This window comes from Oreochromis niloticus, linkage group LG23 (genome assembly GCF_001858045.2).
Source record: "Oreochromis niloticus isolate F11D_XX linkage group LG23, O_niloticus_UMD_NMBU, whole genome shotgun sequence".
Taxonomy (NCBI): Eukaryota; Metazoa; Chordata; class Actinopteri; order Cichliformes; family Cichlidae; genus Oreochromis; species Oreochromis niloticus.
This window is the reverse complement of record NC_031986.2, coordinates 38,084,008-38,105,815: the sequence shown is the minus strand read 5'-3', so window position 1 is coordinate 38,105,815 and position 21,808 is coordinate 38,084,008. Positions and strand designations below refer to the sequence as shown.

At 37.4% G+C, this 21,808-nt stretch overlaps 2 protein-coding genes across 6 annotated transcripts in view; one reads left to right on the top strand and one right to left on the bottom strand.

The window, feature by feature from the left end:
• The first annotated feature begins 222 nt into the window (after nucleotides 1-222).
• Nucleotides 223-21,384, top strand: lama3 (laminin, alpha 3). 2 transcript variants are annotated; one of them, XM_025903152.1, is made up of 38 exons: nucleotides 223-549; nucleotides 995-1,138; nucleotides 1,318-1,430; nucleotides 1,520-1,603; nucleotides 1,699-1,802; nucleotides 2,438-2,482; nucleotides 2,568-2,722; nucleotides 2,858-2,968; nucleotides 3,186-3,294; nucleotides 3,521-3,691; nucleotides 4,980-5,176; nucleotides 5,255-5,371; nucleotides 5,443-5,594; nucleotides 5,699-5,837; nucleotides 5,922-6,021; nucleotides 6,108-6,224; nucleotides 6,316-6,486; nucleotides 6,637-6,788; nucleotides 10,785-10,991; nucleotides 11,091-11,239; nucleotides 11,353-11,515; nucleotides 12,372-12,499; nucleotides 12,586-12,736; nucleotides 12,834-12,938; nucleotides 13,025-13,158; nucleotides 13,389-13,506; nucleotides 14,564-14,698; nucleotides 14,784-14,926; nucleotides 15,019-15,126; nucleotides 15,242-15,362; nucleotides 15,469-15,575; nucleotides 15,726-15,906; nucleotides 17,089-17,238; nucleotides 17,333-17,492; nucleotides 17,575-17,702; nucleotides 17,792-17,885; nucleotides 17,977-18,087; nucleotides 18,191-21,384. In XM_025903152.1, exons 1-38 carry the CDS (start codon nucleotides 355-357, stop codon nucleotides 18,334-18,336), a joined length of 5,115 nt encoding a protein of 1,704 aa, XP_025758937.1. In that variant the 5' UTR covers nucleotides 223-354; the 3' UTR covers nucleotides 18,337-21,384. The 2 variants fall into 2 exon arrangements, with proteins under 2 accessions (XP_025758937.1, XP_005479284.1); XM_005479227.4 differs by having other exon boundaries at nucleotides 224-549; nucleotides 1,025-1,138.
• osbpl1a (oxysterol binding protein-like 1A) overlaps nucleotides 21,102-21,808 on the bottom strand; it is a 32,399-nt gene continuing 31,692 nt past the window's right edge. For all 4 annotated transcript variants that reach the window (XM_019351848.2, XM_019351847.2, XM_019351849.2 and 1 more), the window contains one exon: nucleotides 21,102-21,700. In XM_019351848.2, coding sequence (XP_019207393.1) covers nucleotides 21,598-21,700 — 103 coding nt within the window. In that variant the 3' untranslated portion in view covers nucleotides 21,102-21,597. The remainder of the gene's footprint in view (nucleotides 21,701-21,808) is intronic.

Here is a 21,808-nt window from a genome sequence, read left to right as displayed (position 1 = left end):
TTGGAGACTTTTACATCTGTGTTATTTTTTGTTTCTGTTTGATATTTTTGGTACTCCTGTTTGCTTTAATAAACTATATTCCATATGAGTTCAAAAGTTGTTAACAAAGTGATTTGTTCTAGATTCATTTGTCGCTTATTTCACACACTGCGTCTTCCTTCATGTGCAACCACACCTCACTGAACTTTGATCTTAACTGTCCTAAGTCACACATATAGTTACACTCTCAGTCACTTATACAATCCAGCTTTTCTGCAACTCTCTCATAAAAAAAGCTCCAAGGTGCAGTCGAAGCTCCCTCCTAGCAGGGAGGATTTTTTTCCTACACTCACAGGGCTCATTGAAAGGCTTATAATGCAGTGGGCTGCTTCTTGGCTTTGCATTGCAGCACCGTTGTTTTTGCTCTGCTTTGCTCCAAGTTGTCCCTCTGCTCAGAAATATCCAAAGTGTTGGCATGACAGACGCACTCAGATCCGTCAGAAGCAGCACAGCAGGAAAACGTTCTGTGATCCTTCCTTCAGCAACCAGACAGCAGGTGCTGTCACTCAGGTAATGCAGCTGCTTTTTGGCTTATCTGTTGCTCACTGTGTTTTTCCTTCTTATTTTTTATACTACTGTTTGTTATTACATTATGTGCAGTGAGTGAAAACAAGGTCAAGAAATCTTAGTGACTCAGTTTTTCAGATCTGAGGATATAAAGCTACTATTAACTCTTATGCAGTCGCTATCAGACATGAGTTTTGTTTTGTGCCAGATATCCTAAGCTCAGTCCTAAGTCACCAGACCTTTACTTGGATATAATAACCTTGAGCAGACTCATATCCAACATGCACATGCTCTTCAATATGTATCTCTATGTCGCACACCACTTTACAGCAAATACTACAGCAGGAACTGCATTTACACCTTGTATAATGATTACTTTGTGGTAATGCATTACTTTAAAGTAGGTCAAGCACCCTTGGAGTTTTTCATTATGTTAATTGCCCCATAGCCGACTGTTCATCTCGCTGTGTCATTACAGAAGTGCAGCTCTGGCTTCTACAGAGAGTGGGCCGGACCGAACAGGGGCCAGTGTGTGCCATGCAGCTGCAACGGGCTCTCCGATGAGTGTGATGAGCGTACAGGGAACTGTGTGGTGGGTGCTGACTCACACATGCACACACAAAAAGACAATAATTACTCAGATACAAGTGATGTCTCTGCTGCTGAGAAACAATATTGTAGCAGATGTCAGTGATGTAGCATTTGTAGTCACGCTGCTGGGTCAGATGGAAACCATGTTCCTTTTGTTTGTTTGATCTAACTGGCCTCTAGAAATGTCAGTTCGACACTACAGGAGATCGCTGTGAGCGTTGCAAGGAGGGTTATTTTGGAGATCCAGTGAACAGAACCTGTCGTGCCTGTCCATGTCCCTTTACAGAGAACAAGTCAGTATCTGATTATGTCCTACTCTGCCTGCACAGTTTTCCTTTCGCTTGTTTTGCATGAATATAAAGACCTTCACTGTTTGTTTTAGTTTTGCATTGGCCTGCCTCGATGTTGGCTCAGGAGTGGTGGAATGTTTGTGTAAACGTGGTTACAGTGGAGTCAGATGTGAGAGGTAACCATACATCATTTGCATCTTCATCTATGCAGCAAAAGCCCCAGTCCTCAAACTTATTTACTCTTCTCATGTTTCCCCCCCCCCCTTTTAAGATGTGCATTTGGTTATTATGGCAATCCCATGGTGCAGGGGGGCATGTGCAAGCCCTGCAACTGCAAGAAGAATGGTTTGAACCCGTGTGATTCTCTGACCGGAGGTGACTATTTATGCAATAAAGAAATAAATTATAAGTAATGAATAAATAGATAATTACTCATTGAGAAAAAAAGATCTCAATCCCTTTTTGCCAGAAGTGCACCGATGTTTTCTCCAGGTTCACTTTGCAATGCATCTGTAATGTATAGTCTACAAATACAGGTAGCTGAGGAAATCACCCATCAGTAACATAGAGTGAAAACATTGCTGAAGGACGGTGTCTGTAGTCATTGAGCTGTGAGACACTAGACATGACCTCCATGGGTGCAGAGTGTCTGGTTACAATTTATTTTGCTTTAATGAAGGTCTGCTTTCAATTCTTCTCATATTTCTCGGGGCATGCTCCTCAGCATCTAATTTAATTACATGTTCTTGATGTAATTTTAGTTATTTAATACATAAAATTTATATTATTGTATATATATATTTTAAATGAAATGGTATTTATTTATTTATGTATTTTTGGTTGTTTGTTGTTTGTTTGATTTCCTATAACTTACTTATGCTTACTGTATATTTTAGATTTTATATATAGCCTGTATATCCATATATGGATTTGCATACATGGGCTAATATGACAGCTAAAGTGGCCTTCATGTGATGAGATCCAACTTTACCATTTTTTCCTATCAACAGAGTGCATCACATCTGGTAATAGTAACTGCGGGGATCACTGTCATGGTGAGTCTGTGTTGTAAGTTCATCTAGCAGTCATGTTTTGACCTATAAAACTAAGACTCACTGTATTTCATCTTGCCTTTACCAGCAGAGTGTGACAGCTGTACTTACACTTTGCTGGTGGACTCAGAGAAGATGGATGATGATCTGTTTTGGCTGAAACAGCAGCTGCAGAACATCAGTCATAGTCCTGTATCACGATCTACTCTGAACAACCTGGAGGTTAACATATCTGAAGCAAAGGTAGCGATTCACAGAGGGAATAGGTGTTTACACTGCCCTTGTGAATATTAAAGGATTTGAGGAAAAGCAGTCGTTTTCAGATCATGCAGCAACATTTCTCCAAGTTCAAAGTACTTCTTATCTAATGTTTCTTAGGTACAGATGGGGAGGCACAGTACTGCTGTGAGACTCCTGGATCCAAAGGTTGAACAGCTGGAAGCAGATGTGGCTGCTGACAGATATGACTTGTCTCAACTGAGTGATGAGGTACCTGGAGTGAATTTTCCCATGCTAATCAAAATGTAACTCAGCCAAGAGTTTAGACTGATAATTTTTTCCTTTTTAATTGTAAATGCAAACTCATATTAGAATACCAGAGGATACTCAAATAGAATGAAAGACAGAGAACCCACAGGGAGCTTTCCCAGCTCTTTATGTTGGCTTATTATTAAATATATTTAAATATTTTCCAAAATTTTACCAGAACCTTGACATTGCATCATATTTGAAGAAGACCTTGGAGTCTGCAAATGAAACGAAGTTAAAGGCAGAAGATCTATCTAAAACAGGAGCTCTTCTCACAACAATACAAGGTATATCTCTGAAATATGTAAATATTTGTGGTCTTATCAGTGTGGAGTTGGAGTATTCCGAACTTTAATAATTTCTGCTCAGTGATATCAGCTACAAGCAGATCTTTCCTGCCTCTCTTGCCAAAGACTTTGTGACACTTGTTAAGGAAACTAAATTACCTGTTATGTCAAAGTGGGCATCAGGCTCAGCTATATCATTTAACAGCACTGTCTCTCCTCTTGTCAGATCTGATAAAGCAGCTAACTGAGGCGAAACCTGAAGATTCAGTTTCTCTCTCTGAAAAGGACAAAGGCAGGATGATGGAAGAAGCTCAGCGCATCATGCAGGAAATGAGAAAGAGAGGCTGCATTGCTCAGAGGGACAAAGCAGGCAGCGAGCAGGAGAAGGCACATAAATGTTAGAGATCTTTTTTCCTTGAGCATAGAGATTAAAGTACGCTTATAAGGAGAGAGAGTGGGGCTGAAAATGGACACACTGGCATTTAGTATTTTAAATAGAAACATTGTGTTTCATGTTAAATTATTCCACAAAGACCAACCCACTTTCACCAGTTGAGAATTCACCAATGTTTTATATAAAAATGATTGTATAAAGATTTAATTGACATTTTAAGAAATAACCAACTGGCATGTCCGTTTGCTAAATATGAAACTGCAGCATATCTGCTGAAATCAAATGGAAATAGGAACAAATACCCACCAATAACTAAAAGGTGATTACTTTACACACTATAGATGTTCTCTTCTTCCTCTTGTTTACAGTATTTATGCTAGGCTAAGTAGCCGGCATGTACCTTTATACTGAATGGGTCGATACATCCATCTATGCTCAGATAGCAGAATTATTTTCCTGAAAACATCAGGCCCAGTATACTTCCTTGGTTTGACCTATACTTCCACATTTGGAGTGATTCTCACTTTAATCCTCCACTCTTGACTGACTGGCAGCAAGATTAATCTGTGTGTGCAAATCAAATAGTCTGGATGTGGAGATAGTTTTGACTCCCATAGTGTATGTGACCCAGGCTCTTGCCATTTATTGAACCAGAGCAAACACAAATATGTGGCAGATATACAGTTAGGTCCATAAATATTTGGACAGAGACAACTTTTTTCTAATTTTAGTTCTGTACTTTACAACAATGATTTCCAATAAAACAACTCAGATGCAGTTGAAGTGCAGGCTTTTGGCTTTCGTTCAGTAGGTTGAACAAAAAGATATGGAGAGCTCCTCTGACTGCATCTTCACAGGAAAATCTTCCAAATGCAAGCACCACACCTCAAATTAAGTCCAGGCCTTTTATCTGTTTAGTTGATAATGACAGTACGAAGGAACTGCCCACACCTTCATCTGATTTGAATGTGGATACCCTCAAATGAAAGCTGAGTCTACACATAATGTCCAAGTCCATGATGTAACTATAATTGGAATATGTTTCAGCAAACAGGTAAAACCTTGTGTCAGTGTCCAAATATATATGGACCTAACTGTAGTGGCAGGATGCGTCTCAGATCTTTAAACAGAACAGAGGACATGAACAATCAGCCAAACCATTTCAGAAACACCACTGCAGATTAATAGTTTCATAATTAATGAAAATATAATTGTTGAAATTAAAGTTAGAAGACATTCTGTGGCCAATATCAAATAACTCTGATATCTAAATTTTGCATACTCTCTTCAGTGTTAGAACTCATCAGCAACGACATGATAGCTGCTGCAGAAATGAAACAACTCATCCTGATTCAGAGTGGAGACTCTGTCATGGCCTCAGATTCTGCTGTGAGAGAGTTGGGCGAGCTGCTGTTGGATGCAGAGGACAGAGTCGACAGAGCAAGGGGTCTTAACCTCAAGAGTCGTACTGCCCTACAGCATCTGCAGGTAATGGGAAATAAAGCTGTCATTGGCCATGTCATACATTTCTGATGACACACTGTTTTATCTTTCCTCTTTTTCCAGCATCTTAAAGCTCAGCTGGATAAAGAACAAAGCACTCTCCATCCTGTGACTGAAATGACTAAAGATCTGCTAAAGAACATTTCTGACATCTTGTCAATACTTAAGGAAGTTAAAAAAGTAAGAAGCAGCTTTTTATAACTTCTCAAAAGTATTGGACTTTGCATTAAAGTTTACTGTTTAAATTGCAGGAATTTGAGAAGCAAGCAGCTCAGTTGGATGGTGCCAAGCTGGAACACTTTCAGCAGTTAAACAACAGTTTCATAATAGCAGAGGTGGAAGCTATAGCCCAGGCAGAGGAGCATGCAAAGGAGCTCAAAAGAATGGCAACAGAATTACAACAGTGAGTGTGAATCACAAGAACAAATAAAGAAGCAAGGCAGATTTAGATTAGATTGGGCCCTGTTTCTTGTTTAACATAATACACCATCTTGGATTTTGTTACAGAGTGCTTCATACAGCTACTAACAGCACTTCACTGGTCAGCCTCCTGGGTATAGGGGCCTATGACAGCATCATTAAGGCAGTAGAAATGGCTGAGAAGGCAGCAAAGGAGTCCAAAAGGGCTGCTGATCAAACCTTAAAGGTAACGTCAGTGCTGTTAGTAAGAGTTATTAAAAATCTACGTGTTTATAGAAAATATTAATGTAATATTTGAATGATAAATTAGGATGTGAAGAAGAAAGGTCTGATCAGCAGGTCTGAACAGCTGAAAGATAATTCAACTCATCTATGGAGGGAAACCAGAGACACTCAAAGTCACCTTAAAAGTCTGTAAAATCAAAACAAATATCAAGACAAATATATTGAGTTTGATTGTGCGAAATGAAAAGGTTTTCTAATTTCTTTTGAACAGCGGTGTCACGTACAGTAAACGCTCACAGGAATCGTGTAAATAAACAAAAGAAAAAAAGAAGATCACTGAGAATCGCCACCTCATCCATCAGTGACAAACTCAAAAAGATCAAAAGAGGTTTGTAGAGCACTTGGAATCGATGCAGATCAGAAAATAAATGTCAAATTAGTTATTGTATCTGCATATATTTTTTTATCTTTTATTTCAGGTGACACAGTGGCACTGATAGGGTCTGTGAAAACTGCTGCTTCTGATGCTAACGCTACAGTCAGCAATGTGAAAGAGAGACTGAGAAATATCAGCGAGGAAGTGGGAAGAATAACTTTAACCAATATCAGTGTGAATATAAATGACATGTTGACAGATGCAGACCAGGCTGGTAAGTGTTGGATGGTGTGCAACTCACCATCCAACCTTTACATTTCACACCACATTCTCCTGACTTACCTCTTAAATTCCTTAAACATGTTTTTGCAGTTAAAATACAGTCATTTAAAGGTTTTATGTGTTGTTATTTTATCTGTTTAAGTAAAAAGCTTCGACAAAGCATTCCCTGTGATGAGTGACAAGCTCGCAGAAGTCAAGGCTCTTGGTAGGAAGATGTCACCTCACCCAAACATGACAGAAAGCATCCAGAGAATCAAGGACATAATAGAGGAGACAAGAAACTTTGTTAATAGGGTAACGTTTTCTTTTTAATTTCATCTTTCCTATTTTTTTCTTAATTGACTTGTCAGATTTGATTTAAAGCTGGAACAGCCTCACAGCGTGGATATGAAATGTGTAGCTTGCAGAAGGGACCTTATGAAGCTGTCGCCTGTGCCTGCAGTTTTCCACAGCTTCATGGTTCTTTGCAGTTATCTTCAAATTTTCTATTCTCTTTTTCTGAGTCAAAGCACTGTTTTAGTTTAGACTCAACATTCTGATAGCACTCCTGTGTGCAGCAGCTGCGTTTAGTGTGACAAAGGTTGGACAAAGTTGAGAAATTATGTCACGGTCATTGCACATCTGTGGGAAACTAGTGATGGGAAAGATTCTGGCATTTAACATTTGTGAGAATCATTATTCTGTAGCACATCATGATGGCAGCTGCCAGTTTCCTTGTGCTGCTGTTTCATTCTTATTACTGGTTATCCTAGCTCTCTGAGTAAATACAAACTAGGTAAATGAGATTTATGTGATCTTAAATAGTGACTTTGGGCTTAACAATGAAAAATGATATTTTAATAAATAAACATATTTATTAGGTCGCTATATAATAATTTCTTACTTTTTCTTACTCACTTTTTCAGAAGTTTATTTAATAGAAATTAATTCTAAACTATATACTGTATAATAGGTGATAAGAAACAATTGCAACTGATGATAGAGAAAGTTGTACACATGACATTTTAAGAAGTGTACCAAATTCTTTGTAGACCTAGACCAGATATGTTTTTTTTTTATAATTTAATGGCTAATATTGGCTTCATAAACTGCTCTGTAAATATTGTTTGGATTGCTAATATAAAGTTGATTATGTCACTTTTTAAAATTAGAGATTTATTGGTGGTCTGATATTAGCAGCTGTTATTAGCTATTAATTTTAATTATAAAGAACCATGCATAAGAAAATGTTTGGGAAATTTGTTTATGTCTGAAAAACAGCTGATATATCACAATAATAATATTTTTTGAATCCCTGAATATCGTTATTGCTTAATGCTACTTACAGCTTAAGTATCATTAGAAACTTAAGCTGTTTCTAAATGCTTTGTAATGCATACATAATTACTTAGGTGAGTGCAAGTGCAACTAAAGTTGTACTGATGTTCACAATTATTTAATTACTTTTGACTAAATGCTTTGTTATTTTTTATGATAATTCTATTAAAATCTACAACTTCCAAAGTTACCTTACTAGCATAAATATAACTATCAGCGAATGTAATTAGTGAGTTTTTCTTTCAGGAGAGAGGTCCCAAATCCAGATATTTATTATCAGGCAAGAAGTGATGCACACTCAGGTGCAGGGTTAGGCAAAAACTCAAAACAGGCTGATATGAAGCAAAAGATGTGATTAAAGATAACATTTATTTCCTTTTTTTCTTATCCTTTATAAGTTGAGAAATTGGCACTGCCAAAATGTAAAAAAATTCACAGTATATTGCATTCATTAATAAATGCAATGCAAGAAAATCAAATACCTCAGGAAGGCCAAACAAATACACAAAATTGAAATTAAAAAACAGACTAAAAAAAATCCATCATGGACTTGAAGAAAAACTAATAAAAACTTTAAAATAATAAAAATGAATACAAAAAATAAATCAGTAAAATCATGATAGAAAAATTGCATTAAATTAAATGCTTGACTCCAAGACATTAAAAGACCATCTGGCGACAGAAAAATGAACAACAGGGGACACATATGCTGGGGCGAGTGATTAACTAGCTGAATAAAAGTGGCACAGAAAATAGAGGGAAGCAGGATGTTATTAACGATCACAAAGAAAATATTATTCAATAAAACAAGAAGTAACTCAAACAGGAGTATTAACAATATGAGCAAAAATAATAATACAAACTTTTGATCTAATTACAAGATATTTACTATTTTTTAATAATTGTTGATGTAAGGTGTTACTTGTTATTACCAAGACAGATATTTTGTTATGTTTGCAGTTTACTGTTCAAGTCAAGGGCCGTTCATTTATTTCACACATCTAAGCACAGCAGACACTGACAAAAGTGCTGCACAACAATCGATACAACAATTAGGAAAACATAATTATAAAAATTACAAAGCAATAAGACTAAAGCAAGTATTTCAAGCAAACTTAAAAACATAATTAGAAATAATCAAAGATATGTTATCCTGTTTACAGAAAGACACAGTTGAAAGTCAGAACTAAAAAGACTGAAGAGAAGAAGTGAGGTTTTAGTTAAGATATGAAAACTGTTAGTGAGGCACACGACCTGATCTGAAGGATGAGGCTGTTCTAGAATTTTGGACCAGCTACCTGGCAAAAGTAACAAGTCATCTATGTATCCAGCAAGGAGCATAATGATACAAAATTATTTTAAAATGATTCCTATACTCCAGAGGTAGCCAGATAGCCATGATCATGTTTCATCCACCAATTAGGAGTCTAGCATTTTAGGCTAAATGCAACTGTAATAATGCCTTACTTAATCTGGTATATAAAGAACAGCAGTAATCCAGCCTGGACATGATGAAATGTTATTAAAGGTTAATAAAGTAAAGAAGAGGTTTGACTTTCATTAAAAGTCTTAATTAAAAGAAACTAGCTTTAATGACAGATTTAATCTGTCTTTAATTTCAGAGAGGAATCATAATTTACACCAGGTTTCTTTACATGACATTTAGGTATGAAGCCTAAGAAATCTCAGAAATCTCAGAGATCTGAGAAATGCAGTAATATTTGTGAAGTGAGCTACCTGATAGTGAACTAGACCAGGATTTCACTTTTATTCTCAGTGAGGGTGAATTTTATCCTCAAGTAAACAACATTATAAGGAACTGGCTGAAGAGTCTGTGTCTGATTTCTGAGCAAGGCAATATTATGCTTTTTAAAATATGGTCAGTATGTAACAGTATGTAAAACAGAATAGGGCCCTAAATGGACCCTTGTGGTACTCCATGGGTCAAAGTGGACGCTTTAGAACAAATCCTAATGGAAAAAGAACCGTTAATCACATATGACTTTAATCAGTTTGGAGCAGTGCCATTGATATCACTACACTGCTGAAGATAGGAAATTAATATTTCATGATTCACTGTATCAAATGCAACAGTGAGATCAAGTAATATAAGGACAGATGAGTGATCAGCATTGACAATATAAAAGAGTCATTATAAACTCTCAAAAGTACTAATATATTGCTTAAGGCCATTTCAAATTAACACATTATATATTAAGTGCTATGTAAGCACTATCCAAAGACAGTTCATTTGGCCTTGGAGTGTGCAGACATTATCTTCAGTATTTTCCTTGTTTTTTGTGAAAGGAGGACAGGGCATGATAGCTGGATTGTATTTTGGCTTGATTCATAGACAAAGCTGAAAGTATTTTCCCCTTCTGATTAGGAGTAACAAGGCTGCCAGCTATGGAAAATTAAGTTTTCCCAGAAGTTGTATATGTACATCCCAGACCCTTATCTGTTGTCTGGAGGATCAACCAGGTTACAGGGTCAGCTACATGCGACTGCTCTCAGGAAGTTTTAGATAATCTGCTGAACACAATATGGCCTTAAATACTGGTGCTGAGTCAAAAAGCTAATACACTTGGTTACATTTTCTTTTTCCAGGAACAGATTTTGGATGACCTATGATATCTGGGTTTTCTTGCTGAGTCTGACCTTTCAGAAATAAACAGATTTTACCAGCTAGAATTACTACTTGGATGATGACATTACAATTATTTACATGTGGGAAGCTGCTTCATTTAGTGACTCTGATGCAAACATTCACGTTGGAAATACCAAAAAAAAAAAGAAATTCTACTTGAGTTGGTGGACCAAAAATAGAACTCAAAGTAGTGCAACCTTGTTTCCATTACCCCTAATTTGTAAAAATAAAAGAATAAATGTATGAATACAAATAGTCTATTTTTAAAAAACACATAAATCATCTGTTTTTATGACACACACAATTTCTACCGTCTCTTATCACAGCTCCCTCTTGGCACCACTTTCAATGGAAAGAGCCACATTGAGCTTCACCCTCCAAGAAACCTTGAGGACATTAAAGCGTTTACAGCTGTCGATCTTCTCCTCAATCGCCATCACAAAACCCCGTCTAAGTCTGATGTGAGACGAAAACGACACCAGGATGAACACAGAGATGACAACCTGTTCGTTTTCTACCTGGGTAGCAAGAATGTGAGTGTGCATACCGGCCTACACAGGAAGCATGATGTAGTTTTTGTCTTTCTTTCTTTTTTTTTAATATACCTTACGTTTCTTTTATTACATTTCTAGGCTTCTGGAGACTACATTGGAATGGCTATCAGAAACACTGTGTTGGTTTGTGTCTATAAGTTAGGTGGAGTGGTTCATGAGGTAGAAACCAGCCAAATAACACTCGGAAGCGTGAACTCCTCAGACTTTAACAGAGTTATCTTCCACAGGTACTGAGTACATATGGTAGAAGTGTATTTCAAAATGAACATGGATTTGCTAGCTGAAAGTTTACATGATGTCACCAACATGTTTCTTATCTTCGTGCCAACAATTCCTGCAGGGTTTACCAGGACGCTGAAGTGAACGTCACACAGAACTTCACATCAAAGGAGCCCGTCAGTCTCCCTCCTAAACGTAACCTCCCAAACACAATGACAGGCGTCTTCGACTTGGATCCAGGCAGTGTCGTTTTCTACGTGGGGGGCTATCCCGATTACTTCACTGTAATAAGTCTCTGCTTTCATTTCATCCTGCCTGCAAATATATAGTGTTTAAAAGGGTAGCGAGTAGAAAGACGACTTGAAGCCAATTCAAACTCATTTAATAAGCTTGTGTGAAATTGTAAACATTGCAATAGCAATGATACCTTTTGTATAACACACAAGCAAGCACACAGAAAGTTTAGACATAAGCCTAAACTGTGTCTTTCATTTGTTTAGCCAAAGATAATGGGTTTTAAATGAAGGAAAAGCTAACATATAAAAACTAGTTTCCATCACACACAGCTTCAGTTGACTTGATGGGTGGAAGAAGTAAAGAAAAAAGTACGGAAAAAGGTTTATTGTATTGTTTATTGTCAAGATTTTGACTCATGGGGTAACTCAATGTATTGCATGATTTTCTGAGTTTTCTTTGAAAACTATTTGGAATTTATTTGATGCTGAAAGAAGTGTTTTGATGGAAGCCATGATCTCCCAATTTTGATATGGATTTGATTTGGCTATGGTTATAGTGATAACTGTAACTTAATAATTATAACTTCTTTTTTTATAGTATATATGACAATATATATTTTTTGTGGAAATAGGGTTCCATAGACTGCACAAATGACATACAACAGTCTTATTCAGAGACTGAAATTGAACAATTTAGAGTGAGAAAAGTACTTTTTGTAAAGACCTGAAATACAAAGTCCCTATCACAGTCTATCATCATCCTTTTGTAGGAATGGGTTAATGAAAAATAGCTTAGAGCTTCTGAGCCCTAGAGAACAGGAGTGTACTCAACAAAATCATTTGCATTAGTAAATGACATGTTCACTTTTTCAGTCCAATTTTCAGTCCTTTTTTGTTCTCATAGCCTCCAGTGGAGCTGCGTTACCCCAAGTACAGAGGAGCCATAAAACTCTCCTACCTGAATGATAATCCTGTCTGCCTTTTTAACTTCAAACATGCTGTCAATATGGATGCAAAACAGCACACTGTGAAGTAAGCATAAAACAAAAGATTAAAAATAGAGGTTGGACATTGTGTTGACTAGAAAAGGTCAAATAATGATTAAATTATTTGTTTAGGATTCCTCAGGATCTGTTGTCTGATTATTATGAAGGAAGAGGTTACCGCATGGCGTTCATAAAGGATCCTGACTGGAAAAAGAGGCGACTGTTCAGATTTCACATAAACAGCCGAGAAACAAATGCCTTGTTATTCTACATTGGAAACAATGTATGATTTAAATTTTTGAATAGACGCTTGAAGCACTTGTATAACTGCATGTTTAACTAAAAAAAGAATTAAAATCGATGTGTTTCTTCTGTTTTAGGAGTCCTTTTTCTGTGTGTTTGTGGAGAGGGGCTTCCTTGTGCTACAAGGTCAACAAGCTGACAGAGAGATTAGACTTCAGAGTCCTGAAAGAGTGTCTCTGTTTGTAAGAACAACAATTGGTTACTTTAAAAAACTTGAAAGTCTTTTTGTTAAATTCATGCCTTACTAAGCATATGCTTCCTGTTTCAGGACACACAGTTTGCAATTGCTATTGCAGACAAATTCATTGTCCAGTATGGACCAAAAACGGTCTCCACAGATCACATTCAAACAGACTACATGAGTTATTACATTGGGGGTCTTCCAGCAGAGCTCAGAGAGAGGTAATGCAACACATGATGCTTTTAAAATCATGTCAAACTCAACTTCCTCTGGGAGGGAAACACATAATTCCCCACTGAAAGACTTACAAAAAAATCAAACCACTCTCATGACCATTACTATATGACATATAAATGCCAGTGCCAATGTGTGTGTTGAGTAGTCTAGAAGAAAACAGTAACAGCTAATCAAACTGACCTTTTCTACGGGCCTGTCTGGCTCTGAATCTCAGACACAACATCACAGCTGCACCGCTCAGGGGATGCGTGGATCACCTGAAAGCAGATGCTGAGATTGTCGAGTACAACAGGACAATAGGTGTCAGCAGTGGATGTCCACTCTCCTTACTGGTAATTTACCACAAATATGTTCACAAATCTGCATTAAAATTTCTCTCAGATGATCAGAGGATAGACTTTTTGAAACTTTTTTTTTTTTTTTTAAATAAAAGATGGACTTAACCGCAGAGTCTGAGTAGTGAAGCCAGTGCAGAAGTGCACGACACCTGCCTGGTTTCTAATGCACAGCAGGGGTGTAATACTTCTTAGTCAGACTTTAAAAAAGTTTATGAGAAATTGTACCTACTTCTCACTTCATTTTAGCACTTCAAGAACTTGTTGTTTTGATAACTTTGTGTCTTATATAATAACGCAGAGTGTTCCTTTTTTAAATTATGGCCCAATTAAGTATCTATCTAAGTATGAGAACTGATGCCTGTGCAGTGGTGCTTCAAATGTGCATAGTTTCTAATGCACAGCAGGAGGAAAACTCCTCGTTAGTGTGTTTGTACCTGCTTGTACAAATGTACTTATTTCTCACTTTTAGATCTCAGTACCCCATCAAATTGTTGCCTTATTAACATTGTGTCTTATGTAATAGAGCAGCGTGTTCTTTTTGAAAATTATGGCCCCATTAAGTGTAAAATTGATGTTTAATTGAGGCGGTTCACAGCACGGTACCTTGTGATTGACAAACCCTTATCACAGTTTTCCAGTCAGAGACACCCCTCACTTAACAAATCCGTGAACCATGATGAACCAATCGTTATTGTGAAGAATAATCATGAAGTCAGTAGCATGATGTGGCCAATATTAGCTATCACACCTACCTGGAAATACCGGGGGAAAAAAGACTGTAGCAGCAGTTTGTTTCTTACATTCATATTAAAATAATATAACTGTCACGGGCTTAAATTAGTTGCCAGTGGTTACTCATTAAGGCTATAGCAGTGTATTCAACTTCAACAATAGTGCACTTTATTACTTAAAAAGTTAACTTTTCATTTGTAGGTGGAAAAATGTGACATTTCCTATTTCAAAAGTCAATCACTGTCTAGCTTTAAAGCACTAAATGAATAGCCTGTAGACACAGGGGTCTAATACTAGTGTGTTTCTGGCTTGTGTATAGGGTGTTCGTGCAGCTACATTGAATTCGTCTCTTTCTGTCGATTCTCTGTTTGCCTGGGATGAACAGCCAGTGAGATTCTCGTTAGGCTTCAGGAGCACAGGCAAGCGAGGCGTTGTTCTGAAGAGCGGCTCTCAGGTAAATCTTGTGTGCCACAGTTTTTGATTTAAAAGAAAATCAAAAGGAAAAGATCAAGATGGCTTTAGTAGTACTCTCACTGCAGGGCTCCGAACCTGTCCACAATCTCCAGTTGTCCCTGGATGATGGCTTTGTGGTTTTTCATAGTTTTAATTATACCCTGAGGTCAAATGAAAGGTATAGTGATGGAGTCTGGCATTACGTTTCTGCAGTGGGGAAGCCATCAGGGTAAGATCTGTCAGCTTTTTGCTGATACCTGGATTTTATTGCAATTAAAATTTAAAATCAGCACGTCGCTAATGTTGTCGTGATTTTCTCAGGCTGCTGCTAAGCATTGACAATGTAAATGTGAGTCCGGCACATTCAGACCAAATCAGCATGCAAAGAGGAAAATTCAAAGGCTGCATTGCTAATATTTATACAAGCAGGTTTGTTATACATTCTTTCAGTTGCTTTATGATATATCTCACAATATATATATATCTGTTTATTACAATAACATGATTCAATTTTGATGTAACAAAATCTCCTCATTTCACACAGGCCGAGTATTTTACCTGCTGATCTAAGCTCATTATCGCAAACTGGAGACATTATCTTCGGTCAGTGCAGTCAGCCTCCCCCACCGCACTCCACAATGAAAAGACCCCAGACACACAACCTTGTAAGCACATCAAACTATTATTTTTTTTTTCAGCACCCCTATTGCTGCTCTTTTATTGCTTGGATAATGACATAGTAACAGCAGTCATTTTTCTGCTGTGTGTCAGATTAAGACTCCAGCTGGCAGTCAATGTAGACCCCAGAGAGCATACCAACTCTATGAGAAAGACAGCTGGGTCAGTTACAACCTTCCACAAGAAAACCTTAATTATAGGTAAAATACTAAAACATGAAAATTATAATGGCATTTTCCATGACTGGTTTGGTTGGGTAACCTTTCGAGTGCCTTGTCAAACATTTATCCAGCTGTGTATTCATTCATAAACATTTAAAGGGACTTTGTTCTTGTTCTCATGTGTCTCAGGCCTCACTTCTCTCTTGATATCAATACCAAATCGTCCAAAGGGCTCATCCTCCATGTCGCAGGAGAAGGAGCCGTCCCCCTCCTGGCTCTGTACGTGGCCAACGGCAAGATCAAGATGTCACTTGGTCAAAACAGAATCATCCAGCACAAGGAGAAGAGCAATGATGGCAACTGGCATAGAGTTTGTAACCAAGTCTCATTACCAATATTAAGTGATAAAAGCAGCAAAGCTCCAAACATTGGACTCCTGATTTCAAAGGAACAGTTGCAGATATATGGGAATTTCGGTTGCTTATCTCACCTAGATTTTATCAGCAGTAGGATAAAAGTAGAAAACTAAAAAACCAGCAAAATGCAAGTCAGACTAATCGGATTGAACAAAGAAGCAAAAGAAACACAGGCAAAAGGCAAACACTAAGAAACATGAGGGAGGAGATGATATCTCTAAAGAGGAGATCAATGGAACAGAAAAGGTAGCCAAAACTAAAAAGAATAAACAAAATAAATAAAAAAAATAAAATAATAAAGAAAAACAATAACTAATATTACTACTTTTGGCAGCTGGGCAGTATATTTCATTAGAACAAACAAATATAACCTTTAATCCAGTCCTCACACTTTTGTTTTTGTTTTGTTCTTACAGCAGCACCAATTAAGCTTTGATTGGATGACAAAATTAACAAAAAAACATTTTGTTTTTGTTGTTCCTGAGTGTCTCACAGGCAGAGAAAATATATATTAATCTTCTCAAAAGTAAATGTTTTTATTTCCCTAAACAACGGGCAGTGCCAAAATGAAGCGTTAAGGATTTAAATGGTGCAAAAAATAAAATTACTGATATCAGAAAGCTTCCAATGGGAATTCAAACACCACTAACAAGAAATATATATATACAAAATATAAAAAATACATAAAAAAAATTATGACATAGTGGGCAATTATATAATGGAACTGATTTTTGAAAGTGTGTTGGAGCATAAACGTAAAGCAGGAGGAACAACTAATTCCTAAATCACTTTTATCATTTTTATTTATTTTATGCACAACTTAGAATACATCTAAATTTAGTAGTTTAGCTGTCTGGCTTCATATGCACAAATTTGTAGAATTTACAAAGTGCATGTATTTCTACCAGACAGATCACTCTCCTGGTTAGAAAAGCAGAGTTTAAGAGTTTAAACCATCAATAATGATTGTCTTGATCTTTTTTGCAGCATAAACAATCAGGACATAACTCTTAATATGCAGGGGGAAAATGCAGTAATTATTTTCTCATATCTGTGTGTCATATCACAATCGTATCACAGTGATGATGAAGTTATATTCTGTGGATGGCTGAGTTTGTCTGTTTGCGTGTGCGCAGGTTGAGTTCAGCGTGGAGAACAGCACTTTTCATCTTCTGGTTGATGGGATCCGTGTGACTGATGGCCGCTTACCAAACAATGAGGGATCATCTTTAGACCTGCACAACCCTGTGTATCTGGGTGCTGATACAAAAAGCAAAAACACTAAAGTCTGTATCAGACTCAAGCTATGGCAAATATTTTCCCACATCTTTTTGTTTGCACACTGACCGGCTTCTCTTTTCTCTTCTTGTCCTTTATCAGGGACCCAACATTCCCACAGACAGTGTTATCAGCTGTATAAGGGAATTCAAAATGAATGATGTATTTGTTGGTGCAGCTGAGGTGAGCCACAAAGCCTTACCGTGCTTTGACGAGCTTGCAGAGGAAGGGGCATACTTTGGTGGCGGTCACATCGTCTTAGGTTTGGCCTTGTATTTCAAAAATCTTGATGCTGCTGATGTGTTTCAATCATCCGCACCTCATAAAGAACATTTCTATTCTAGATAACTACTTCACCGTTGGCTCGCACTTTTTGTTGTCCTTCAAGCTGCGCCCTCAACACCTCACAGGTCTTCTCTTGCACGTTCAAAGTGATAAGACCAGCCTTAATGTGTTCTTAATGGAAAACAAGGTAAAACCTCTCGCTCCTGTGACAGCTAATTGGGTAGCAATTCAAAAGAAAAGCTGCATGAGATGACAAAATATGTTATGTTTTACCAGGTGGGCGTCAAAGTAAATGATGGTTATGGAGCTGTTAGTGTCTCAGTAACACCTCGTAAAAGCCTCTGTGATGGAAAATTTCATGAGGTTACAGGTGGGACATCTTGTATTAAAAACATTCAAGAACGTGAGTCACATGTCGATAGTTGTGCTTTTAAAATTCTGCTGTTATTGTTGTTTCTCAGTCTCCAAAAAAAAGAACGCAATCCAACTAGTGGTTGACTCCGTGTCCAAGGAGAAAGCAGGCCCCAAATCCACGTCATATTCAACGGCCCTGGAATCACTTCACATTGGGGGTAAATCCATGAACCGCTGGGCATTATATCTTTCAGAGAGTATCAGCTTTTTGTCTTATAATCTGATCCGAATCTCTTTGTGCTTTTTCCTTTCCTGAATTAGGGACAACAAATCAAAATGGAGCCCCTGTGCCTTCACCTTTTGTGGGCTGCTTGCGAAATGTGAAGCTTAATGGAAAGCCGGTTGCATTTGAGAAAGCCTCCAGGGTGGTCGGTCCTGTGAGCATCAACAGATGCCCTGCAAACTAATGAAATATATCATTGCAAACAGGGATGGGAATAGAGAACCTAGTTAGGCTGAAATCAAGCAACAATTTTTCCAATCTAACGGAATTGTATTTCTCTAAGCTTCAGTTCCTGTTTTTCCACCACGGGAATGTTTTCCTGACCTTTGCTCATTACAAAGCAATGACGCCAAACTCATGATAGCGAGTTGTAAATCACCTGCAAGCTTATTTTCTACTCTCCCTACACTACTCCAGACACATTGATATTAAAACAGTCACCCTGAAGCTGAAAACCTGTTACGGTCTAGTTTTATTACCACACAGAACACTGATAAGGTGAGAAAACTGATAGAGACTCAGTTCAATGCAGCCATAACACCATCTAATAGCACAACAGCAATATTTGCCATAAATTTAGCAGTGGATTTTAAACAAATCCACCCCATCTATCAGCTGCGCTAATCACCCCGCCTCACAGCAAGAAGGTGTTGCGTTTGAATCCAGCAGACTCCGTGGCTGTTCCCTGTGGAGTTTGCATGCTCTCCTCATGTCTGTGTGGGTTCTCGCCAGGTACTTTGGCTTCCTCACACAGTCCAAAGACATCCATGTTATGTTAACTGGTCATTCTAAATTGGCTGCAGGTGTGAGTGTGAATTGATGTTCATCTCTCTGCGTTAGCTCTGGGACAGATTTGTGATCTGTCCACGGTGTAACACACCTCTCACCCTATGACACCTGCGATAGGCTCCAGCATTACCATGACCCTGACTTCCATACAGTGAAGAAAATAGATGAATGAATTTTAAACATCTGATATATTTATCTCAACATTAACACAAAACTTTATTAATCAGTATAGCAACAGACAGAATCCATAAGAAACAGCAGCAGTTCATTCCCCGTGTTTAAAATTAAGGTAAATATTACATACACACGCACCTTACTCATACTAATAGCCTTAATTCTGCCCTACATTTGACCATTAGATGGAGTGCTTCCCTTCATGTAATGTGAGCTGTTAGTTCACATTTACTCTCAGCTGGTGATGGCAGCAAAACATTACCAAGAACTTGAAGGTGTCAAGGTTCAAGTGAATGACATGGCTGGATTTTTCCCCCCACACATTGCTTTTTGTTTCCTGTTTATAGCAGTAGTGGTAGTTAGCACACACAGACTGTATTCTGCCCTGTAATTGAAGTGCACCGTAAAGCTGCTCAAGTCATATGAAATGAAGTTTGTCTTTTTTGTTTAATTTTATTTTTGCCCTTTATATTACTATACAATTCACACACATAGAGAGTGGGTAACTAAGTACAGAAGAAAATATATAGAGTTATTATTTATAGTGTAGTTATACTTTTATTACGAACAAATATGAATAAAATCACTTTAAATGTCTAATAATCTGCTCTACGTTTAAAATAAGTGAGATGTCATAAAAAGTAATAACAATAAATGTACAGCAGATTATTTTAAATGATACTAAACACTGCAGTCAATTACAATTATGTATAACAGATATAAATATAAATGTAAGTATATTTTGATATATTTGCAGTTCATCAATATGCATGTGAAAGTTTACTTTAAATGGTTGGCTAATTAGAAGTGACTCATAGAGGTCATTAAATGAGTGACAGAATATTTTAAATGACTAAGAAATAGTCATAAATTATTCTAAATGTGCAATATGTAAATTACTTCACATCCAAGCAGGCAGCATTAAATGACTAATCAATTAGGATTACAAATAGATTATTATATAGGCAACAGATGACTTTTAACAAATAACAGTTCATTGTGAATTAGTATAGTACAGTTCTAGTATTGGGACCCACCCAGTTTGCGTTGTCAGTGGTTTTTTTGCCCCTTAAAGTTGCTGGATGTCATCAAATTGCTGTGGTCTATGGGGTGGCTGTAGTTCAGGAGGTTGAGCAGGTCATCTGCTAATTGGAAGATTGCAGTTTGATCCCTGGCTGCTCCAGTCAAATATCCTTGGCGTTAGCCCGCATCCATCAGAGTATGAATGTGTGTGAATCTTAGATAGAAAGCACTTAAGCATAGAAAAAGTGCTTGTGTGAATTAGAGGAGAAAAGTGCTATATAAGAACCAGTCTGTTTACTATTTACTGATAGTTACTTCCTGTGTGAATGGTCCTTAAGCTCCGCCAATGTGGAAATGCCAAAATTTGCCTAATGGTCACTTGGCTGCCTCAAAAAAAGAGAAAGTGAGTCACACCCAATAAAGTGCCTAATTTTACAACAGCTATAAACATGTTTACAGACTCGTAGAAAAGACAGTTCTATCCTCAACATTTAATTTCCCCCTTAAAGTAACCGTATGGGGGTGTGATTTATTAAATATCCATCTATTTAGATTCTGTTGAGGCCTAGCATTAGATGTGTGTGTCCACTTTATTTACAGGTGGCTGTGGACCATCACTGTAGAAAGTTTCATCTCTGCTCAAGTTGAAACACTGAACTGGACCGCACTGTATTTGTGGCCCATCCCCCCCCAAAATCTTAATTTTTGCTGAGTCAAATTCTGAGTAAATTTCTTTTTTTTATGTTAGTCTGTTGTCTATGCTCAGTCAGTTGCTCAATAAGCTTGCAAGAATTAGCTGATAACTTACCACTTCGCTCTCATGTCTAAATATGGATATTCTGGCTCGAAATGCCATCACAGTGGCCAAACTGCCATCACTAAGGCTTTGCTCATGGTTTATATCAATCTATGGATTCAGTAGTCAGAAAAATATAAAAACAAATAATAAAAGAATCATATTAGTCAGTTCTTAAAGTATCTTTATAAGGTTGAGACTAATACAGAAAATATACAGTAGGTTTTGTTCTGGTATCTTTTTTCCTTCACAAAGTAAAATACAGGAGAAAATAATCACAATCCACATTAGACGAGTAGTGGGTTTTTGAGTGTAATGCGAGTCCAGAGCGAATGTAAATAACATGATGAGGTCACTGATGGTTGGATTTATGGAAAGTATATACAGATATACAACTGGAGACAAAACACTATTATGAACATTTAAAAGAAGACAGGTGGACAGTAAAAATCACAAACCCTATCCACTGTGCTAAAAGTCCATTTTAAAGAAAAAACTCTGGTCTCTAAATCAATGCAAATGCTATACTGTCAAACATTTTCTGCACAGCTTCACCTTCATAAAGTAGATTAAGGCCACACTGTTTAAGTACACTTTTTTCAAATTGCTTGGTCTTGTAATTTTCCAATAAAAACAGTTCATGCTTTGTGCAGAGAAAGTCCTTTAATAAATGTCCGGCAGCTGGCTGTAGGCCCTGTTCCAGTATCCACCACAGAAGAGCCAGTCCTGGGAATTGGTGTGGGGATTTTGCCCCTGTTGAAACCACCTAAAAAACACATCACAGAGAAAGATCAGCATTCATAGATCCCAGCAGGGCGAGGCAAAACTGAATACAAACAAGAGAAAGTGAGAAAGAAATGTAAGGCATGCTTCA

Excerpts from the sequence above, each read along its gene's own strand:
- lama3 (XM_025903152.1), top strand. The coding sequence starts at position 355 with ATGCAGTGGGCTGCTTCTTGGCTTTGCATTGCAGCACCGTTGTTTTTG. Across the intron at positions 2,723-2,857 it reads TTAACATATCTGAAGCAAAG|GTACAGATGGGGAGGCACAG; the intron begins GTAGCGATTCAC and ends AATGTTTCTTAG. Across the intron at positions 5,177-5,254 it reads CTGCCCTACAGCATCTGCAG|CATCTTAAAGCTCAGCTGGA; the intron begins GTAATGGGAAAT and ends CTCTTTTTCCAG.